Raw genomic sequence first — 18,865 nt, 5'->3', positions numbered from 1 at the left:
AATAATTTTTTCAAATAGCCAATGTGAAAGGACAATGAAGAAACAGATATGCACAAATCTTTCCACTTCCCAAACAAAGGAGACACATGTCAAGTGACAGGGCTTTATTAGGTCCTCTCTTCTGAAGCAAATCATTGGTGTTGATTCTTTCAAATATCATAGTCCAGATGAAAGCTTTTTATTTTTGAGGGAGCTTTGGCCTTCCAAATCAATGGATACAAAGTAAAAGTATCCACAGTAGTGTCATGAGTCAAGTGAGAGAAAAAAGATTCCCAAGATAATTCCCCAGAAGTATCTATGCTTCAAACCCTTTTATCACTCCCCAATTGGAAATGAAATTGAGCAACCTGGTCAAGAGAGCCATCTCATTAATCTCTTTCTCATCAATATTTCTTCCAAAATTGATATTCCAAGAATGCCCATCTTCTTGCAAAAGAAGAAAGTGGAAATAGTGGTATCGTGAAGATTAGATAACCGGAAAAAAACAAGGGATGTTATAGACAAAGGCATCTTCCCCGCCCAATGGTCTTCCCAAAAATGAATTTGCTTCCATTACCATCAAAATACTAGGTATGAACTCCCAAGAGCTTGAATAAGTAATGTTAATTACCACTTTACATGCCACGTGTTTTGTAGTTTCTAAATTTACTGCGAATTACTGTATGCCAAAGAGGAATAGATTATAAAGGAAAGCACCATAACTATTTCCCCACCAAAGAAATGTTTTTGGATGCCAAATTACCAAGTCCCAAGCCTCCCTCTCTTTTAGGCCTACACACTGTCTCCTAACCTACAAGATGATTTCTACTACCCTCTCCCCCACTCGACCATAAGAATCCTTCATTAACTTCTCAAGGCTCCACACAAATCTCACAGGGATTCTAAAAAGAGAGAGGTAATACAAAGGGATGGAAGATAAGCAAGCGTGGATGAGGGTGATATGACCCACTATAGTGAAGAATGCTCCTTTCTACCTGTCCAGTCTCCTAGCTCTCAAAGACGGTCCTAGAAAGAGTCAGCATTGGAATTACAACCTAGGGGGACACCTAACTAAGTAATAGGCCAAGTCAAAATGGAACAACCAGCTATCCTAACAAAAGGGTCCACATTAATACCAAGACTCACCAGACTACTTAGAGAAATTAATTTTCAGCCCAGATGCTTTCTCCAACACCTGTAAGATAGTCAACAAATTAAAGCAGCCCACTTTATCTGATAGGAAAAGTATCATCTGTTAATTGAAGATGCGAAATGATGCAATCCTCATAACTTACCTAATCCTCTCCGCCAAGCCTCTATCTACACCTGTCTCAGTCATCCTACTCAAAACATCCACCAAAATTAGTAAAGAGAAAGGGAGAGAGGGGATCCCCGGCTTATACCCCTAGACGCATGAAACCAAGACTTAGACTCACTGTTTACAAAGACAGAAAAGACCACAGAAGGTAAACACTCTCTAATCCATCTCCTCCACCTCAGGCCAAAGCTTTTTCTAGCCACAATCTTGTCCAAGAAACTCCACCTCACCCTATCATAAGTTTTCTCAATATCAATTTCAACACAAGGCCCCTCTTATTCCTTTGAACAATATCCTCAACTACTTCATTAGCCATTAAGGCAGCATTTAGGATTTGTCTATCACCTACAAAAAAGACTCTGCCTGAGAGTGATAGTGCCCTCCAGCAGCATCCTTTTTATTTATTTATTTATATATATTTAAAATATGATAGGAGGTGTACAATCAGAATATCTCATAGAGCTTTTAAATCATAAAAATGTATTTTATTTATTTTTTAATAGTTTCAAATTGGCCATATATTTTTCATTAACAAAGAATAATAAGGTCCAATGAGATGACAAGATGCCCTCCTTAAAGCAAAAGGAAAAATTACAGTAAAACTACACTAAAGCAGCCCTCTATTCCTTTTGAAGGTTGGACAGTGACAACCCTCCGAGAAAATCTGAACTAATGGGCTTAGAAAGAAGCCAAGAACAATCTAGGAGAGGTTGTATAATGCATAAAGCTTTTCCATTCTTGCACATGCCAACCACAATATCTCACTAGCAAGAAATTGCGCACAACCCAAGGCGCCACCCGAGCTTTGCCAAAACAAGAAAAAGAAAACAGCATTCCATATATGGTTTGCCACCCTACGGTGAAGGAAAAGGTGAGCATTCCCAATGGACTCCTGGCACGTCATGCAGGTATCAGGACTGAGAGACTTATAATGTAACAAATCATGCTTATTGATCCTATGGAGAGTCACGTCTATATCAAAAAGTTCAAATGTTAAAAGCTGCCTTTTCCTTCCAAATGATGGCCCTCCAAGGAAAAAAATGGGGGGAAGGAGTTCTTTAAGGTGAAATAAAATTGATTTTATGAGAGGAGGCCTGAGGAATGACCCTCCCAAATGCTGTCATGCCCCCCCCCCCCACCTTTCAGAAGTGCGTGAGAGCATTAAGCAAATTTATGAGCTTGTCAACCTCCTTTCATTGAGATTCCTAAAAAATTGGAATCCCAAGAAAGAGAACCCCTCAGAAGAAATTTGAGGGCTCCAAAGAGCATTTTAAGTGGATGCCGACACTGAATTCCCAAGGCATTGTGCTTAAGTTTGGCATGTCGAGTTCAAAGGACTAACACTTCTGCTGTGAAATGAATCTCTTTCCAGATTTATTAGTCAAGATCCTCAGGGAAAGCAATGAATCTCATCCCCCCACTTCTGATATCGGCGAAAGAGATGAAGCATCTGAAGGCATTCTTCTTGAGTTGAAGCATTAGGGTTTTTTTCTCCCTTTATTGTTCTTCTAAACCATCCAACCAGTTGCTCTTTACTCCAGAAATGTAGAACCCTCCATTTGCATGAAGATGGAAATTCTTCGACCTTTCATTGAGGTCAACCATCAAAAACCAGATTGAAGGATTTTCTTTCCAACAAGAGCAGGTTTGTTGTTCATTTGAATGCTATTAGACCTTTTGTGGACACTTTAAAAGATGGCAAAGGGATTTGCCTATTGAACAAAAAAAATTTCACTATGTATGTTTTCTCTATTTTATATTTAAAATATTATTGGACAATTTTTATTTTGTCTAATTGACATCTTGTTTGATATTGATACTAAATTATGACAATTAGATATTTATTGAAGTTCAAAGAGCCATGAAAAATTAATATATTTTCTGCAACCAAAATGGAGTTCTTTTCAAATGGTATGCAAAACAGAACAAAGTTATAGGCAAAGTTTTTTAGTTTCAAATCTTAACATATACAAAATGGATTACTCTAAATGCAGTTTTATCCTTTTTTTTTCCCTCTCTCTCTCTCTCTCTCTCTCTCGCGTGTGCAAACCTCCCATTCTTTCTCACAAAGGAGTGTGCCATGGCTAGGTTAGAAGATGGCAGGAGAGATGCAAAAGCATTCAATCCAGACCGAATTGAGGACCTTTGATCGGAGATTTGACAAAGTGGGGGGAGAGCCCTTGTCTATTTGTTCCCAAATTCAATCTCAAAATAGGTGGGTAGATTTCATACCTGCAAATTGGTTTTCTGATGGGTTGTTGATCTTTGGTTGGTTGGGGAGGGGTTTTCATGGGTACTGTGCAGTATTGAATGTCGATTTAATTAAAAAAAGTGGGGAAGTTTTTATAGTTAGAGCTGAGGTTGAAAGGGAAGGAATATTCAGTGCTCTTTCCTAGTGGTTCAAAAGGTGATGGGTTGTAAAGCATTGTGAAGGAGTTTTTGGCATTGGCTATGGGTCTTTGTCCTGCTGCTGGTGGAAAAGCTGAAGAAAGTTAGCAAGTTCATTGATTGTGGAGTTAGGTGGTGGTCCATGAAAGAGGAGGAGGTAAATGTGGTGATTTGTCATGAAATAAGGGTGTGGTGTCTGGGAAAAATCAGACTTGTGCACGGTGTGGCAGTGAGTTGCAATTTAAGGGCCCTGAGCATTTGTTGCCAAAAGCCATGAATTCTCATCTGGAGATGATGGCTCCCACAGTTATGGCGGCTATGGGGACGGTTGATGCTGTGATGATGGAAGAGGCGGCCAGGATTTCTCTTGAGAAGGATGAGGCAATGAAGATTGGGCTGGGTTGTTTCATTGTTTGTTGATTGCTCTTTACTTGGGTCAATCACTTGGAGGGAGAGGAGCACCTTTTTTTTTTTTTCAACTAATGTGCGTTAGTCACTTGAACAGGCCCATATTCAGGCTGATACTGGTTTGGGCCTGGATCATTTTTTGGAAAGATAAAAAGGCCCATTTTCCTCCAAGTTGGGCCATTTAGATGAATATGCTTATAATCTGAACTTTGCCGACAGAGTCCTGGGGGCAGCAATAGCCCATAGTTGAAGATGTAGAAGATGAGGTAGTAATATCAGATTGCCTGGGGTGACGGACTGATAAGAGAGCTCATAGTTGAAGATGTAGAAGGGGAAGTTCTCAAGTGGAGCAGGAGCTGCAACCAACCAGAGGTCAGAACTAGGAGAATTTTGGCAATGGTTTACACCAGAGGTGGTGAGTATTTCTCCGGAAAGCAATGATGGAAAAGAATATTAAAATCTATGGGTATGAATGGATCATTGAGGAAGGAGGGGAAATGTAAGACAATTCTGCTTGTTATTTTTAATAAATTGTATGAAACTCAAATATGTGGGGAAGCAAATTTTTAGAAGTACATGATGCTGGAAGTTTTTATGTTTAGGAATCTTATAATTGCTCTAACTCTGAATTGGAGAAGGATAAAGGAGAAAACCATTTTCAGAAGGAAAAGAAATGGGGGGATATCTCAGAAAAATACTGTTAGTGATTTGCTTGTGCTAGTGGTCCGTTGTTGGACAAAATTTGCAGACAATTGGATGCACTTGTTCTCCTCTTGAAGATCTGGAGGATGTATCTATCTATGAGGATGGGGGATTGGATGAAGACTTGGCTGTGAATAATCAGTGTAGGGATGGGATGTGGAGGAGGTTAGTACAAAGTTAGAGCTTAAATAGGGGTTTTCGTAATTAAAGTTTGTTAGTTTCTGCTATATTTTTAATTCCTTTTTTGATTCTTCTTTTAATTTTTTTTTTCTGCCTTTACGATCTTTTGCCCACTTCTAGATTGTAATTCTGTCTCATTAGATGTATTTTTTGCGATATATTTTTTTGGTAAAACATAATTTTATTTATAATTGCTTTTACCTATTTCTAAAATTTAGTGATATTTTGTTTGCAAAATATTTACAATATAAATGCAGTTTTATCGAATTTTGTTAAACCTAATTTTTTATGAATGTTTTGTCCTATTTTCTAAAAAATAGAGATATTTTTGTTTACAAATTGTTTTATGTTATTTGTACTCATGGAATTCATCCTTGCATTTGATTGATCTTATTCTCTCTTTTAATGGTTATTTTGGTCATTTTAGCATTATTAGTATGAGCTAGTATTATGTTGGTAAGCGTGAGGTAGTAAGGGTATTATGATCATTGATATGTACTTGACATATATTATAAATAGAGGGAGAGACCTATTGCTGTGATTAGGTCTTCCATTTTACCCAATTTTTCAACATGGTATCATAGCATAATTCTGAGAGCTAAACCTTAATTGCCACAGCGACTGTCAAAACCAAAGCCTAAAACCCTAAATCTTCTGCATGTCTGCCATTAAAGGAGAATTTCCAGCAACACCATAGGCCTGCAAAACAGCCAGCAGCTGCTGGAAGCCAGAGTAGTTGGTGGAATTTTTCTGGATGACATTGCCAGTTCATGAACACAAAATCCCGTATAGATTTTGCAAAATCAACACCATAGCCACCCGCAGACATTGCAGATCTGCCCCCCCCTCCCCTTCAAAACTGAAATCCCATCCCCAGAGCTCCTTCCACACGCACTCACGTGCTGGTTGAGGACAGGCAAGGCTGACCCCATGTGCCAGCGCATGAAGGTTATTTCAGGCATGTTTTTGGCCTGAACTCATCCTGCAGGTGCTTAAATCCATCTATAAACATATTATTGAAGTTTTTCATGATGTTTTTTGTCCAAAGATCTCACTTCTTTTGTTGCTCATGCGCGGAACTGGGAAATGGTTGTTTGATGCTTCACGAAGCTGCTTGTCAATGTTTATTGAGTTCCTTGGGGCTTGAAACAGTTGTATTTTCTGTGTTTGTGATTTGTTTGTCATGTGCTTGTGGTTTGCATTGTTATCAAAGGTTGTGTGTGTAGAGATGGAGTTTGTGAATTCCAAAAGCTTGTTATTTGCTGTGTATTCCTGATTTGCTGCATCTTGGTGGTGTGTGTTTTGGGATGGGCTATGGAGTCCCAAAATCCCAAAAGTGTGTTTCCATTGTCAGCCACTTGGTTGGGTGAAGGTGTCCTATAATTGTCTGAGAGGAGGAGTGTTCAAGGTTCCTGCAGCATCGGACATCCCAACAATCATCTCTTCACATTGCATTTTTTGCTCAGAAATGTAATCCTACCGTTCATATGCCATGGTGTATCTCTCCCACTAGTCCCTGGGTTATCATCTCTGCTGCGAATGGCCATATGGCACGTGTCACCAATTTCTTTTCTACCCTCCAGTATTCTAAAAATATACCTTAACTTACGCTTGCTAATGGGTCCACTGCCGCAACTAAGGGGATAGGAACAGTAAATTCTACTCCCTCTATCTTTTTTCTTCTGTTTTGTACGTTTGTAAATCCCCCTTCAATCTTATGTCTATTAATTTTTGATCAATAAAGGGAATTTATTAGAGGGTATCAAGGGGATGCCAATTCAGAGTATTAGATAGTCAGCCACCCTGTAGGGTGTCACAAAAATCAAGAATCACATTGTATTCATTCACTACAACCCCAATATGCCAGTTGGTAACTAAAGTAATCCATTGCTCTTTATGGATATGAAGCAGTGTGATTGAATTTTCGAACACTGCCCCGTTCCTTTCTTTAAAGTGCACCAGAAAATTGCAAGAGGGATGAGAGACAATGTCTTTCTCTTCTTCTTGGTTGCTTGAATCCCTCTCCAGGTCTAGAGCTCTCCCCTCCCACAAAGCCCCTTGTTGTCTGATCAATCTCATGCTTGTCAGTACAATTACAACCATTTATTTAGATAATAAAAGAAGGTATATTAGATAGAGAAAGAGAAATTACAACGAAAGAGGACTTTGTAAAATTATAAAGTCATTAAATTTCTCTATAACCTTCCTAATTTTGTTGTTATTTAGGATTTGAAGACAAGGAAGACGATTGGTACATGATGTGAGGCTGGTGGTCTTTACTACTTTGAGTCACTCTCTTCTCCTGTTGCCTATAGTGCCGCTGCCATGCCACATCAAATCCATTGTTGCCTTGGTCATCCATCATTGACAAGTTAAATAGCTAGTCCCTGCTTTGAGTTCTATGTCTAACCTTGATGCAAGTCTTGTCAATAGGAAAGCGTGTCTCATCATGTTCCCATTGCTTTTCGTGCCAATAAATGAGCAATTAGCCCTTTAATTTTAGTACTTTTTGATGTTTGGGGCCCTAGAAGTGTCATGTCAAAGTAGGGGTTTTGGTAACTTTGTTATATTTGTTGATGACTATTCTAGAATGACTTGGTTGTATTTAATGAAAGATCATTTTGTGTTGTTTAATATCTTCTGTGCCTTTGTTCTCAAATAAGGACTTAGTTTGATATGTCAATCTAAATGCTTGTGGAACTTGGAATACTCTTTCTCTGTCATAGAGATAGTACGTTGCCCCCCACTTGACCCAATAGGTGAGGAGTCGGGGGTGGCTGCATTGGTTGCCCCCAAAGGTGTGAAGTCAATGGTGGCTGCATTGGCAACGTGTGAAAGTCTGCCATGAAGATCCCAACACTGCTCAATAGTATGATTATTCTGTCCACAATGAGTGCACTTGTGAGGAGTACCTCTGCCTCGTCCATCTCTACCACTACGACTACTCGGACCACCACGATAACTTTTGCGGTTGTTTGGTTGAGAACTAGAATCGCTCTGTGTAGCAAAGAATGTCCTCTGAGAGCCAGATGCAAGAGGAGGAGAATGCGTGCTAAAGGAAGCACGAAGGAAATGAGAATAAACATCGGCAAATGATGGTAGCTCGGCACTATTGAGTATCTGGGAAACTGCCTAAAACTCAGGTTAGAGCTTGCTAGAAGACAAAGAACTGTCATCTGCTCCCTTTGCTTTTGTATCTCACGAACATCGGTAGTTATAGGTTGCATGACGTTAAGCTCCTTATGAATATGCTTCATCTCTTCAAAATAATTTGCAATGCTCTTATATCCTTGTTGTAATTGAAAGTACTCCTGGGATAAATCATACATAGGTGTAATGTTATCGGAGTATAGAAGTTTGACATAATCCCAAAGTTTCTTCAACATATTTGGATGCATACACATTTGTGCAATTTGTGGCTGTATCGAATTCCATAAAAGGGAAACAATCAAGGCATCTTCTTGAGTCCACACACCTTTTCTCTTCTCATCAAAAGAATCAGATTCGAGCAAGTTGTCAGATTTCCCTAATCCTTCTAAATAAATCCGAATAGCTTTAGACCATTGAGCATAGTTCTTTCCATCCAACTTTTGAGTCATTATTTGTGGCAGCGATGTAGGAAACAAATTTTTGGGATTCATAGATTCCATCCCAACACACACAAATTAGCAACCACACCAAAAACAAGAAGAACAATAAAAACTAATCAAGACAATCACAGACTATGTGAAGCACTGACACAATGATAGACGAGGGGAACAACTCACCGACGAATATAGCGCTGCCATAGAACTCACAAATCAGCAACCACCCCAAAAAGAAGAAGAACAATCTAGAGTCGGGACTGTCACACACCATGTGAATCATCGACGCAACCACAGACGAGGTGAACAACTCATTGATGGATATAGCACTGCCATAGCCTCACATATGAACGTACGAATGCTGCCACAGCTCCAAAAAACTCACAAGGAAGCCTTCACAAACCTTGAACAGAAATTGACGGACTATTGCGAGTGCATGGTCGAAAAAGGTTGAATTTTTGAACAAAAAACTGGCCTAACAGCTTGATAATATAGTCTAAAGAAGGAATAATAGCATGGCAGAGGGGAAAAAAAAGAAAAAAGTGATTGGAACCTCACTTACATGCCGGCGCGTGGGGTTGGCCCTTCGGGCATTTGGCCAGTGCGTGGGGGCGTGTCACAGGTCGACTATTTTCACACCTTTGTGAAAGGACTGTGCGGCACTAGCTGAAGCACTCTTGCTTAACTAGTCAGCCTATTGTTTACCAACATTCATTCACGAAACACTTTCATTAGCATTCAATCAAATAGCAGCGAAAACAATAAGCAATTATGAAAGCAGTGGCAAGCAAGCAGTAAACATTGAAGCAACTCAATTCATTAACAACACCTCCATTGACATTGTGTGTTTAGCGAGGGAGGCAAGTAGGCTAAACACGTTGACAATAGCTAGTGAGTTTTACAAGACTGATGAACACTCACCCTTCCCTAAAGAGCTTTACGTGTAAAATTCATCCTGGCACTAGGAAACATCAAAGTGACCGAGGAGTCATACTGCCTTATTTGGCATACAGAGAAACAAATACTAGAAAATAACCCTACACTAGTACTTACATGATGGAACCCATCCCAAGCACACGAGACAAGCGGTCACAAGCAAGCATAATACCCTGAATAAGCTTAGCTCATGACAATCCCCTACATTTGTGGTCGACGTCCTCGTAGACTTTGGCTCTAGGTAAACTTCAACTTTGTCCACGAATGGTTGCATATCTTTTGCAAAAATCCAGCTGATTTCTTCATCACTAAGGCCTTTCCACTTCAATAGGAATTCCTGCCGTTTCTTCCTTAAGGATATGAACTCTCTGTCTATAAGGATATCTTCAACTTCACGTCTGTCAGGTGGCACTGTCTTCAGCTCTGCTCTGTTTGACTGACTAATGCTGAGATCATCGGTGTCCATGTAGAACGGCTTGAGGCAGCTGACTTGAAACACATTATGCACTTTCATCTAGTTGAAGTACTACGGTCTTTTCCCTTGATTTGCCCACTTCTTCATCTGCTCAGAAGCTTTCTCCAGATAGGCTTGAGCAAACTCTGCATTCTGTCTCCATTCTCTGGTGAAGATGTACGCCCTGGGACTCTTTCCTCTGTGCGGCTCACCCACTGTGTGAGCTAACAACGGCTGCTGGCCTGTAACAAGCTCAAAAAGGCTATTGTTGGTTGAGCTCCTTTGGGGATTGAAACAAAACTAAGCCACATCAAGTAGTTGCACCCCATTCTTCTAGTTGTCGCAGACGAAATGGCGCAAGTACTCTTCTAGTACCTCTCTGAATCTCTTCGTCCTTCTGTCCGTCTGACGGTGATAACTCAAAGAGATGTCAAGATGTGAACTAAGGATCCTGAAAAGTTCTGTCAAGAAGTTGTCAGTGAATATTAAGTCTCGGTCACAAACAATGTCTTGGTGAACATCCCAATATTCCACAACATTTACAAGGATCAATTGTGTCGTCTCCTCTGCCGAATAGTACTTTGGTGCGGCCATGAACGTACCATAGTTTAAAAACCTGTCTACAACCACAATTATAAACCCTGCATCTCCCACTCTGGGCAGGTTGGTGATGAAGTCCAGTGAGACACTTTCCCACAGTTTGGACGGTACTGATAGGGGCTCCCACAACCCTACAATCTTCCTCCTTTCCCCCTTGTCTTGTTGGAAAGTGAGACAAGTTCGGGTATAATGAACCACATCATGATGCATGTGCGGCCAATAATACCTTTGCTTCAGTAGTCCTGTCATTGGAGTCATTCTCTACAAATACCCCTCAACGAACTTCTTGTAATAGTTGGCAAGGCCAAGAAAGGAATGCAACTCCTTCACTATCATGGGGATCTTCCATTCTTGAATAATCCTTACCTTCTCCATATCCCTCTGGATACGACCTTGCTCAACCACATGACCAAGGAATTTATTGCTCCGCTAAGCGAAAGAGAACTTCTCTTTCTTCACATACAGACGGTTTCCCCTTTGATTGTCGAACACCTTCTGTAGATGCTCTTCATGTTTTCTCTAAAACAACACCGATGCTCCCATTGGTGCTTTGGAAGGGCGAACACATCCCGTTTCCAACTTATCAAATTGTTTACTCTGCTCTGCTAACTCTAGAAGCGCCATCCGATATGACCCTGTAGCATGTGGTTTCATTCCTAGCAACAACTTGATCCCATGCCCCACAGCCCGTCGTGGAGATAAGTTGTGAGGCAGCTTATCTGGCATCATCTCGTTGTACTCATCCAACATCGCTTGGATGGTCGTAGGCACCTGCTCTTGGCCTACTTCTTCATCTACCACCACCATGGCTAGATGTGTCTGCTTACCCTTTCTCAATCCTTTCTTGAGTTGCATGGCTGAAAGGGACTTCCCATCGTCTCCTTTCGTTGCAACGGCTTGCACCATGCACGAGTGATCTCCTATTAGACATAGGGAACCAGTCGAAGGCATCAACACTGCCTTCGTCCCCCTTAGGAATTCCATTCCCAAGATGACTGGAAAGTCATTCAATGGCACTGCTGTGAAATTCTCATGACCTTCCCACTGTTCAAGCTTCACAATCACTTGCTTGGCTACTCCCAGAGTAGGTTGGGCTACAAAATTAACTGCTTTCATGCGTCCTGTATCCTTTTCTAAGGATAAGTTGAGTCTCCATGCTTCCAACTGCGAAACAAAATTATGAGTAGCCCCCGTATCCACCATAGCATGGGTACTCTTCCCATTGATCCTCAAGTCCACAAACATTAGTCCTTTTGCTCGTGTAACTTTTGGTGCTTTCGCTTGCTTTTCCAATGCGTTCTCCTGCCGCATTGCACCCATCCTCGAGGTATCATCCTCTTCCCAATCGCTTTCCACCACTTGTTCGAAGTGGAAGCTTGTAAGGCATTGAGGGATCCCTTGTGTGGGCACTCCATAACTCTATGAGGGCCTCCACACAAGTAGCACAAAATTTTACTCTTCCCCTTTCCACTGGGTGTGTTGAACCCACGGGACGATGAAGCTTCCTTTGAGGTTGATGCTTTAGAGTCGGCTCCCCCACTTTTGGGTTTGCCTTTCTTGAAAGACTTTCCACTGTTTCCCTCTTTGCCAAACCCTTTGGGCGAAACGGGGTTGTCCCCAGTGTAGTCAGTCAAGCGTTCTGTAGTAGCTTGTGTAGTAGACAAGTCTTGAACTCTTTGTCTATGAAGTTCTTTTTTTGCTCACGGTTTTATCCCCTCTAAAAAATAGAACAACTTGTCCTTCTCCGACATGTCCCGGATATCCAACATCAAAGCGGAAAATTGTTTTACGTATTCCTTGATTGACCAAGTATGTTTGAGGTCTCTTAGCTTTTTCCTAGCATTGTACTCAACGTTCTCAGGAAAGAATTGGGCCTTGAGCTCTCTTTTTAAGTCTGCCCAACTATCCATTGCATAACGTCCAGTTTCAATTTCATCATACTTGGTACACCACCATAGTTTGGCGTGACCAACCAAGTACATGGTCGTAGTATCCACTTTCACCTGTTTTGAGGCCATTCTCATAGAGCGAAAGTACTGATCCACATCAAACAAGAAGTTCTCCAACTCCTTGGCATCACGGGCACCCCCATACGTCCTAGGTTCTGGTACCTTGGTCTTGCTAATCCCAGAGTGTTGGAGTTCCCCATAGCAAGAACCATCAGATTCATCTTTGCATCCAGATCAGCTATCCGCGATTGCAAAGTTTCCACTGTATGGTGAAAGTCCTTTGACATCTCACCTAACAAACCTGCTTGATGCTTTTGTGATCCCATCACTTCATCAACAAGTTCTCTCATCCAGGCCACCTTTGCGGCCACAGTGTTGGCTGTTGTCTCAGCCTGTGCTTCCAGCATGCTGATTCTCTCAGCATTGGTTGGTACCATGGTCACTTACCAAAGCTATCCCAATCCCACAATGAAGGTAACTGAATTCGCGTAGCGACTAACCTTTGCTCTGATACTAGGTGTCATGGGCTGACTATTTTCACACCTTTGTGAAAGGATTGTGCGGCGCTATGTAAAACACTCTTGCTTAACTAGCCAGCCTATCATTTACCAACATTCATCCATGAAACACTTTCATTAGCATTCAATCAAATAGCAATGGAAATTGTAAGCAATTGTGAAAGCAGTGGCAAGCAAGCAGTAAACATTGAAGCAACTCAATTCATTAATGACACCTCCGTTGACATTGTGTGTTTAGCGAGGGAAGCAAGTAGGCTAAACACGTTGACAATAGCTAGTGAGTTTTACAAGACTGATGAACACTCACCCTCCCCTAAAGAGCTTTACGTGTAAAATTCATCTTGGCATTAGGAAACATCTAAGTGACCGAGGAGTCATACTGCCTTATTTGGCATACAGAGAAACAAATGCTAGAAAATAACCCTACACTAGTACTTACATGATGGAAACCCATCCCAAGCACACGAGACAAGTGGTCACAGGTAAGCATAATGCCTTGAACAAGCTTAGCTCGTGATAGGGTGCATGGAGTGTCCTCCAACGATGGGTTTTTATGGGTAGGTTTTTTTTTTTTTGGGGGGGTGGGGGGGGAGGGGTGTCTTTTTATGAGTTATAGTTGGTTTGTGAAATAGTATGGGATGGAGGTGGATTTTGGAAGGACAGCTGCAGGAATGGTGTTTTCTGGCGACGGCTAAGGGAGATAGGGTTTAGATTGGATCACACTCTGATACCATGTTAAGTTTTGTTTAAAATGAATGACCTAACTTGCAGATAGGTTCCTTCCTCTTTTTATAATACAAATTAAATACATTCTAATGACAATAATACCCTTTCTAACTCTCACTAATTAACATACTAACACACCAATAATAATAATACTAAAAGACTTATATAACCTCTAACAATCCTATTCAGAGCCACTGTCCAGATGAAGGGCCGAATCTTCCAAGGAACCTTAGCCTTCTGAATGATGTATTACAACTGTTAATATCGATTTATTCTCTTATATGCCTGTTTGTTTTACAAGTGCATCTGCCATCTTCACAATGACCTATTAAGAACTGAGTGTTTGTGCTTGGAAAAAAAACAATAAAAGAGCCTTCAAATATTCAACTACTCTGCTTCAAACTTTCAAAGACCAGTGGATTGCTGCTGTGTCCAGCTGGCTTAGTGGGAAAATTGTTAATGATCATAATGTAATCCATGATGTTTGTGACACTGTAAAGAGTGGTTGATGTTTTGTACCACAGGTTGGCATCCCTTTGATGCGTTGCTAATATAATTTTCTCTTTGCTGATGAAAAAAAACAATATTCTAGATAGTGAGCATTTAACTGAAGTCTCTGGACTTAAGTGCACAACTTCTTTCAAAAGTGTTTTGTTTCTTCTCTTGGCAAAAAATTTAAATGTTCTTATGATCTCATGCAGATAAATGATCGATACGAGTTTCCTTTGCAACTTGATCTTGATTGTGAGAATGGCAAATATTTATCTCCTGAAGCCAATAGGACTGTTCGCAATCTTTACACTCTTCACAGGTATCCACAATGTTAGCGCTACTGCAATCTGGATTATATCACTTACCGTTTCTCCAGGAGATTTATCAACCTACATTTTATCTAAAAAAGTGGTCGGGCTATGTTATTTATGACTGGATACTAGATAAAATAACAAAGGATATTCAGCTATCTACAGTAATCACATCAGATACCAATTGATCTGTATCTTTAGATGATTTTTTTTTTTTTCACTGGATAAAATAACAAGGGATATTCAGCTATCTACAGTAATCACATCAGATACAAATTGATGTGTATCTTTAGATGAATTTTTTTTTTCACTGGGAACTACTTTTAATTACTAATGTCTGTTGGTTACATCTTGCAAGAAATGGTGTATCTGTGGAATTTTTTTGGTTTGCTTTTTATATTATTGATGAGTACAGTAGATCCTTGCTTATGTTGTGTCCTGAATTATGGGTTGGCAATAGCAAGTTTTATTTGACTGAAGTAATGCATTGATTGTTTGACAAAAAAAAATTGTACATTTCTATGTTTTAATTGATTGACTTGAGGATGTCATTAATTCTTTTTTTTTTTTCTCCTGAAGAAGGTGAAGATTTTTGTTTTTTTGATGAAGTAAATGATTTATTTGAAAAAGTAAAGTCAACTATGCCCTTTTTTGGTTGTGAGGAGAGGGGGGTGGGGTTGGAGAGGGATACAAGGACCATGGCCAAATAGCTCAAATTTATAAATCTAGGAAGTGCAAAATTGAAGTGTTTACTAGAGAGGGGTTGAGGATGCCTAAAGGAAAGTATATTTATAGAAAGACATCCGTAGGCTTCATTAGTTGTAGCTTGTCTTTCTCAAAAATTTTTTTCCTCTCCTCTACATTGAGTTTTGTAACAATGCAGATGGCAAATCTTGGCTTGCTGATGCTTCAGTGATGGATTGCTTGTGATGATTCCATACAGTTATTTGGCTCTTTAGCGCAGAGTATTGTAACATTCTTATGATTTTGAGTTTGTTTGCAGTGTTTTAGTTCACAGTGGTGGGGTGCATGGTGGACATTATTATGCTTTTATAAGGCCAACTCTTTCTGATCACTGGTATGCCCCTTATTCCTAGACTCTGATGCCCTTCTTCTAACCTTGTGGTGCTTGCACTTCAACTCATGTGCACACATGCTTAGGTTTTTTTGACTGAATGCTTATATGATGGTCATGGTGCTCAGCACGCTTTTATGGTAAATATGTCATGTGCACTGCTTGTGATTGCAAGTGAATAATATTGAGTACTATATTTAGGTAATTTGTAATATTAATTCAGATGTTTTTAGAAGAAATTGATAATATATTATCATGGTTGAGTTTATAATACTTGAAGTTTTTATGAGAATTTATAGTTTCTTTGCAACTATAACATTAGGACACATATATAGTGTATCAAAAGGATGCTAACTAAAATTATGCAATGCATAATATGACATTTATTGAATTTTAATATTTATAAGCTACTCTATATAAAGAATCTAATAAATACATTTTCATCTTTTTTTTTTTTTTTTCATAATTTGTTAAAATTCTCAATGAAAGACTTCTTCCATTGAAAATAAGCTTATTATAGGTTTTTTTGAAAACCCTAAAGCTGTAGTGTTATTCTTTTCTAATTATTACTTCAATGAATAGATTTAAATAAAGTCATAGTAGATTGCATTATTATACCTCTTGGACATGTTCAAAAAGCGTAGTAGTGTCCAATGAGTGCCCTGAGAAGTGGCAGAGAAATGTCGACCTTAAAAGTACATTTTTAAAATGGACATGTGAAGTCTTGGATGCATATATGAGAAGTGTCCAAAAAGTGTTGGTGTTACAAATATGACATCGACTCCTATAGAAGAGATAGTGCTATAATAGTGAAATTGCATTTTTAAAATTAAAAATTGAGGAAGATTTGACATACTTCACCTAAATTTAGAAGGAAAAAAAATTTTAGACTAGAGAAAAATTTGTTAAGGACCAAAACAAAGTACAATAAATGAGGATAAGGTGTCCTTCAATAACAAAGAGCAACAACCAAAAAGATTAGAACACAGCTGACTTCCAGTCTCTTTGAATTTCGGAGAATGATAAACCCTGAGAAATTCCAACAAATGGGCCCAAAAGGAAGTCAAGAACACCACTCTATCCCATAAAAGACAAGGAGAAGTTGTACAGCTGTTGAATGTTCTTGCATCCCCCTCTCGTTCGAAAGGGTCATAGCAGGATTGCACCAATCCACAAGATGCAGGCCTTTCTACTTGAGTCAAAAGGCCAAAACCTCGTTTTACGAGTAAAGATCTCTCACAGTCCGAGGGAACCACCAAAGCAAGAGAAGAGAGCATTCCATTGGTGGATTGCCACACTGAAAATGGAGGAAAAGATGTCGCTCGTTTTGTTGGAGTGGCACATCAAGCAAACCAAGAGGCATGTAAGGCTTTCTTGTCATGCGTATTGTTCTTGTTTATAGTTGAAAGTCTGAATATGAATCTTCGGAAAAACCATAGCCTTCCAAATGATGTGGCTTTAAGGAAAAAAAAAATAGAGAAGGGGTTTTTAAAAGGTGTATGAAAAAAATGTTTTGAAGAAAAACAAACCGAAAGAATCACCCTCCACTAATGGAAGAAGAAAAGTGATCCAGCAACCTCTCTTTCATTGAGATTCCTACCAAAGTTCAAATCCCAAGAAAGAGCCCCCCCCCCCCCCCCCGGGGGCCCCCCAGCAAAAAAAAAAAGAAAAAGGAAGAGAGAAAAGAAATGAATGAGTTGATTGGTTCAGTTTGAAGAGTCGAAAGCTTAAACAAAATTATACGTATATACCTCTCGTCCTCTTAAGAACTCCACCATTTTGGAAGACCCCCATGTTAAGATTCCTTATGGCACAAAGGTGATGAAATATTTGTTTGGGGCAACATTAAATCTAGCTGAGTAGTGTTAGAAGAGACTTTGTTTACTTGATGAACCTTTGGAAGATCATTGTTATGGTTGGAGTTGAAGACCAAGGACAAATCAAAAAATGCCTTGACGGCAAGTTGGGTTCCGATGGAAAATACCCTATTTTTCTTGATTTGAAACATCATTTGAACTTGTATCTACTTGAAAATAACTACCACCATCTTTGTCATACTGCCCGTACACAATCCTAACTTCAGCTCCTCAGAAAGCCTCAAAATCACTTTCAATTTGTTTTGGTTCATATTTGCCAAACATCCCTTCATTCTTCTACTAGTGCTTAATCAACAATCCATTGGTATTAGGTTCATATGAGTGTAAAGACTTGAATCATCCCAATCGAAGTTCGAAGAGTATGCTTGTCGGTGACCGACTTGATGAACCCATTGGGTTGGTAAGACTAGTCAAACTAGTGGGCCAACCCAATGGTCGAACTAGTGACAAATATGTGTGTGTGTATATATGTATGTCTGTATGTATGTATATATTTCAAAGAGGATTTAATGGTGATGATGATGATATTAAGAAGTAGTTAATCTGAATTAAGACTGATAGAGATTATTTGATCCAATAAAAATTACTTTTAGGAATGGATTTCATGCCTCATATATTTAAGTTTTTATGGACTTGGGTGAAACTTAATGCAAAATTTCTATTACATTTTTACCCAAATTTAGACAAATCCAAATCCAAGGTATTAAACATAGATTAAGTTTACTTGGTTAATTTTGAAAATAATTTTTCCTTAAAAAAATGTGTATGAGGCTTCTTCATAACCGATCAATCATGAGTTTGAGTCAAAAGTAATAGGTTCTTTCCATTAAAGCAGGGTAAGGCTGTGTACACTGTGATGGCCTTCCCCCTACCCTTGCAAAGCTAGGAGCCTTGTGGCTTTGGGATGTCCTTTATGTATGTATATGTATTTAGATATATGCAATATCTGTATTTTATATATATATATTCATTCAACTATAGCATGCAAGTGTTGTTGGCTTGGTGGTAAGCTTCTTCCTCTCTTCCCTTATGGTCAGGGGATCAATTCACCATGGGAATGAATTCCGTGCTCTATCCCTTATATATATATAAAAGAGGTTGGACATCTTGATCAAATCACCGAGTTTGACTTGTTTAAACTGAGTTGCCCAAGTCGGATCGGGTTAATGTTGATTTGTGAAATTTTCAGTTCTCTGACTTATCTAGGCTAGTGGGGTGGTTGGCTCCAATCCAACTAGGTTGGACTAGATGCAAGGTCTTGTGTTAAAACTTCAAAGCTCCAAAAGTACAAAAAATTTGAGTTCGATGTCAATTTTGATTTGATTTGAAAAAAAAAAAAAACAATGGAAATTAGTATTGAAGCATGGA

The 18,865-nt window shown here is 39.4% G+C and overlaps 1 protein-coding gene across 5 annotated transcripts in view; it reads left to right on the top strand.

Annotated features, from left to right (window-relative positions):
- The window catches only part of LOC131149134 (ubiquitin C-terminal hydrolase 12-like), a 106,127-nt gene that overhangs the window by 24,325 nt on the left and 62,937 nt on the right, over nt 1-18,865 (top strand). For all 5 annotated transcript variants that reach the window (XM_058099259.1, XM_058099258.1, XM_058099257.1 and 2 more), the window contains exons 10-11: nt 14,444-14,553; nt 15,549-15,623. In XM_058099259.1, the coding sequence (XP_057955242.1) occupies nt 14,444-14,553; nt 15,549-15,623 (185 nt within the window). The remainder of the gene's footprint in view (nt 1-14,443; nt 14,554-15,548; nt 15,624-18,865) is intronic.

The sequence above is a fragment of the Malania oleifera genome, chromosome 2 (genome assembly GCF_029873635.1).
Source record: "Malania oleifera isolate guangnan ecotype guangnan chromosome 2, ASM2987363v1, whole genome shotgun sequence".
Taxonomy (NCBI): domain Eukaryota; kingdom Viridiplantae; phylum Streptophyta; class Magnoliopsida; order Santalales; family Ximeniaceae; genus Malania; species Malania oleifera.
The sequence above is the reverse complement of the archived record's forward strand: the minus strand, read 5'-3'. Positions and strand labels throughout refer to the sequence as shown.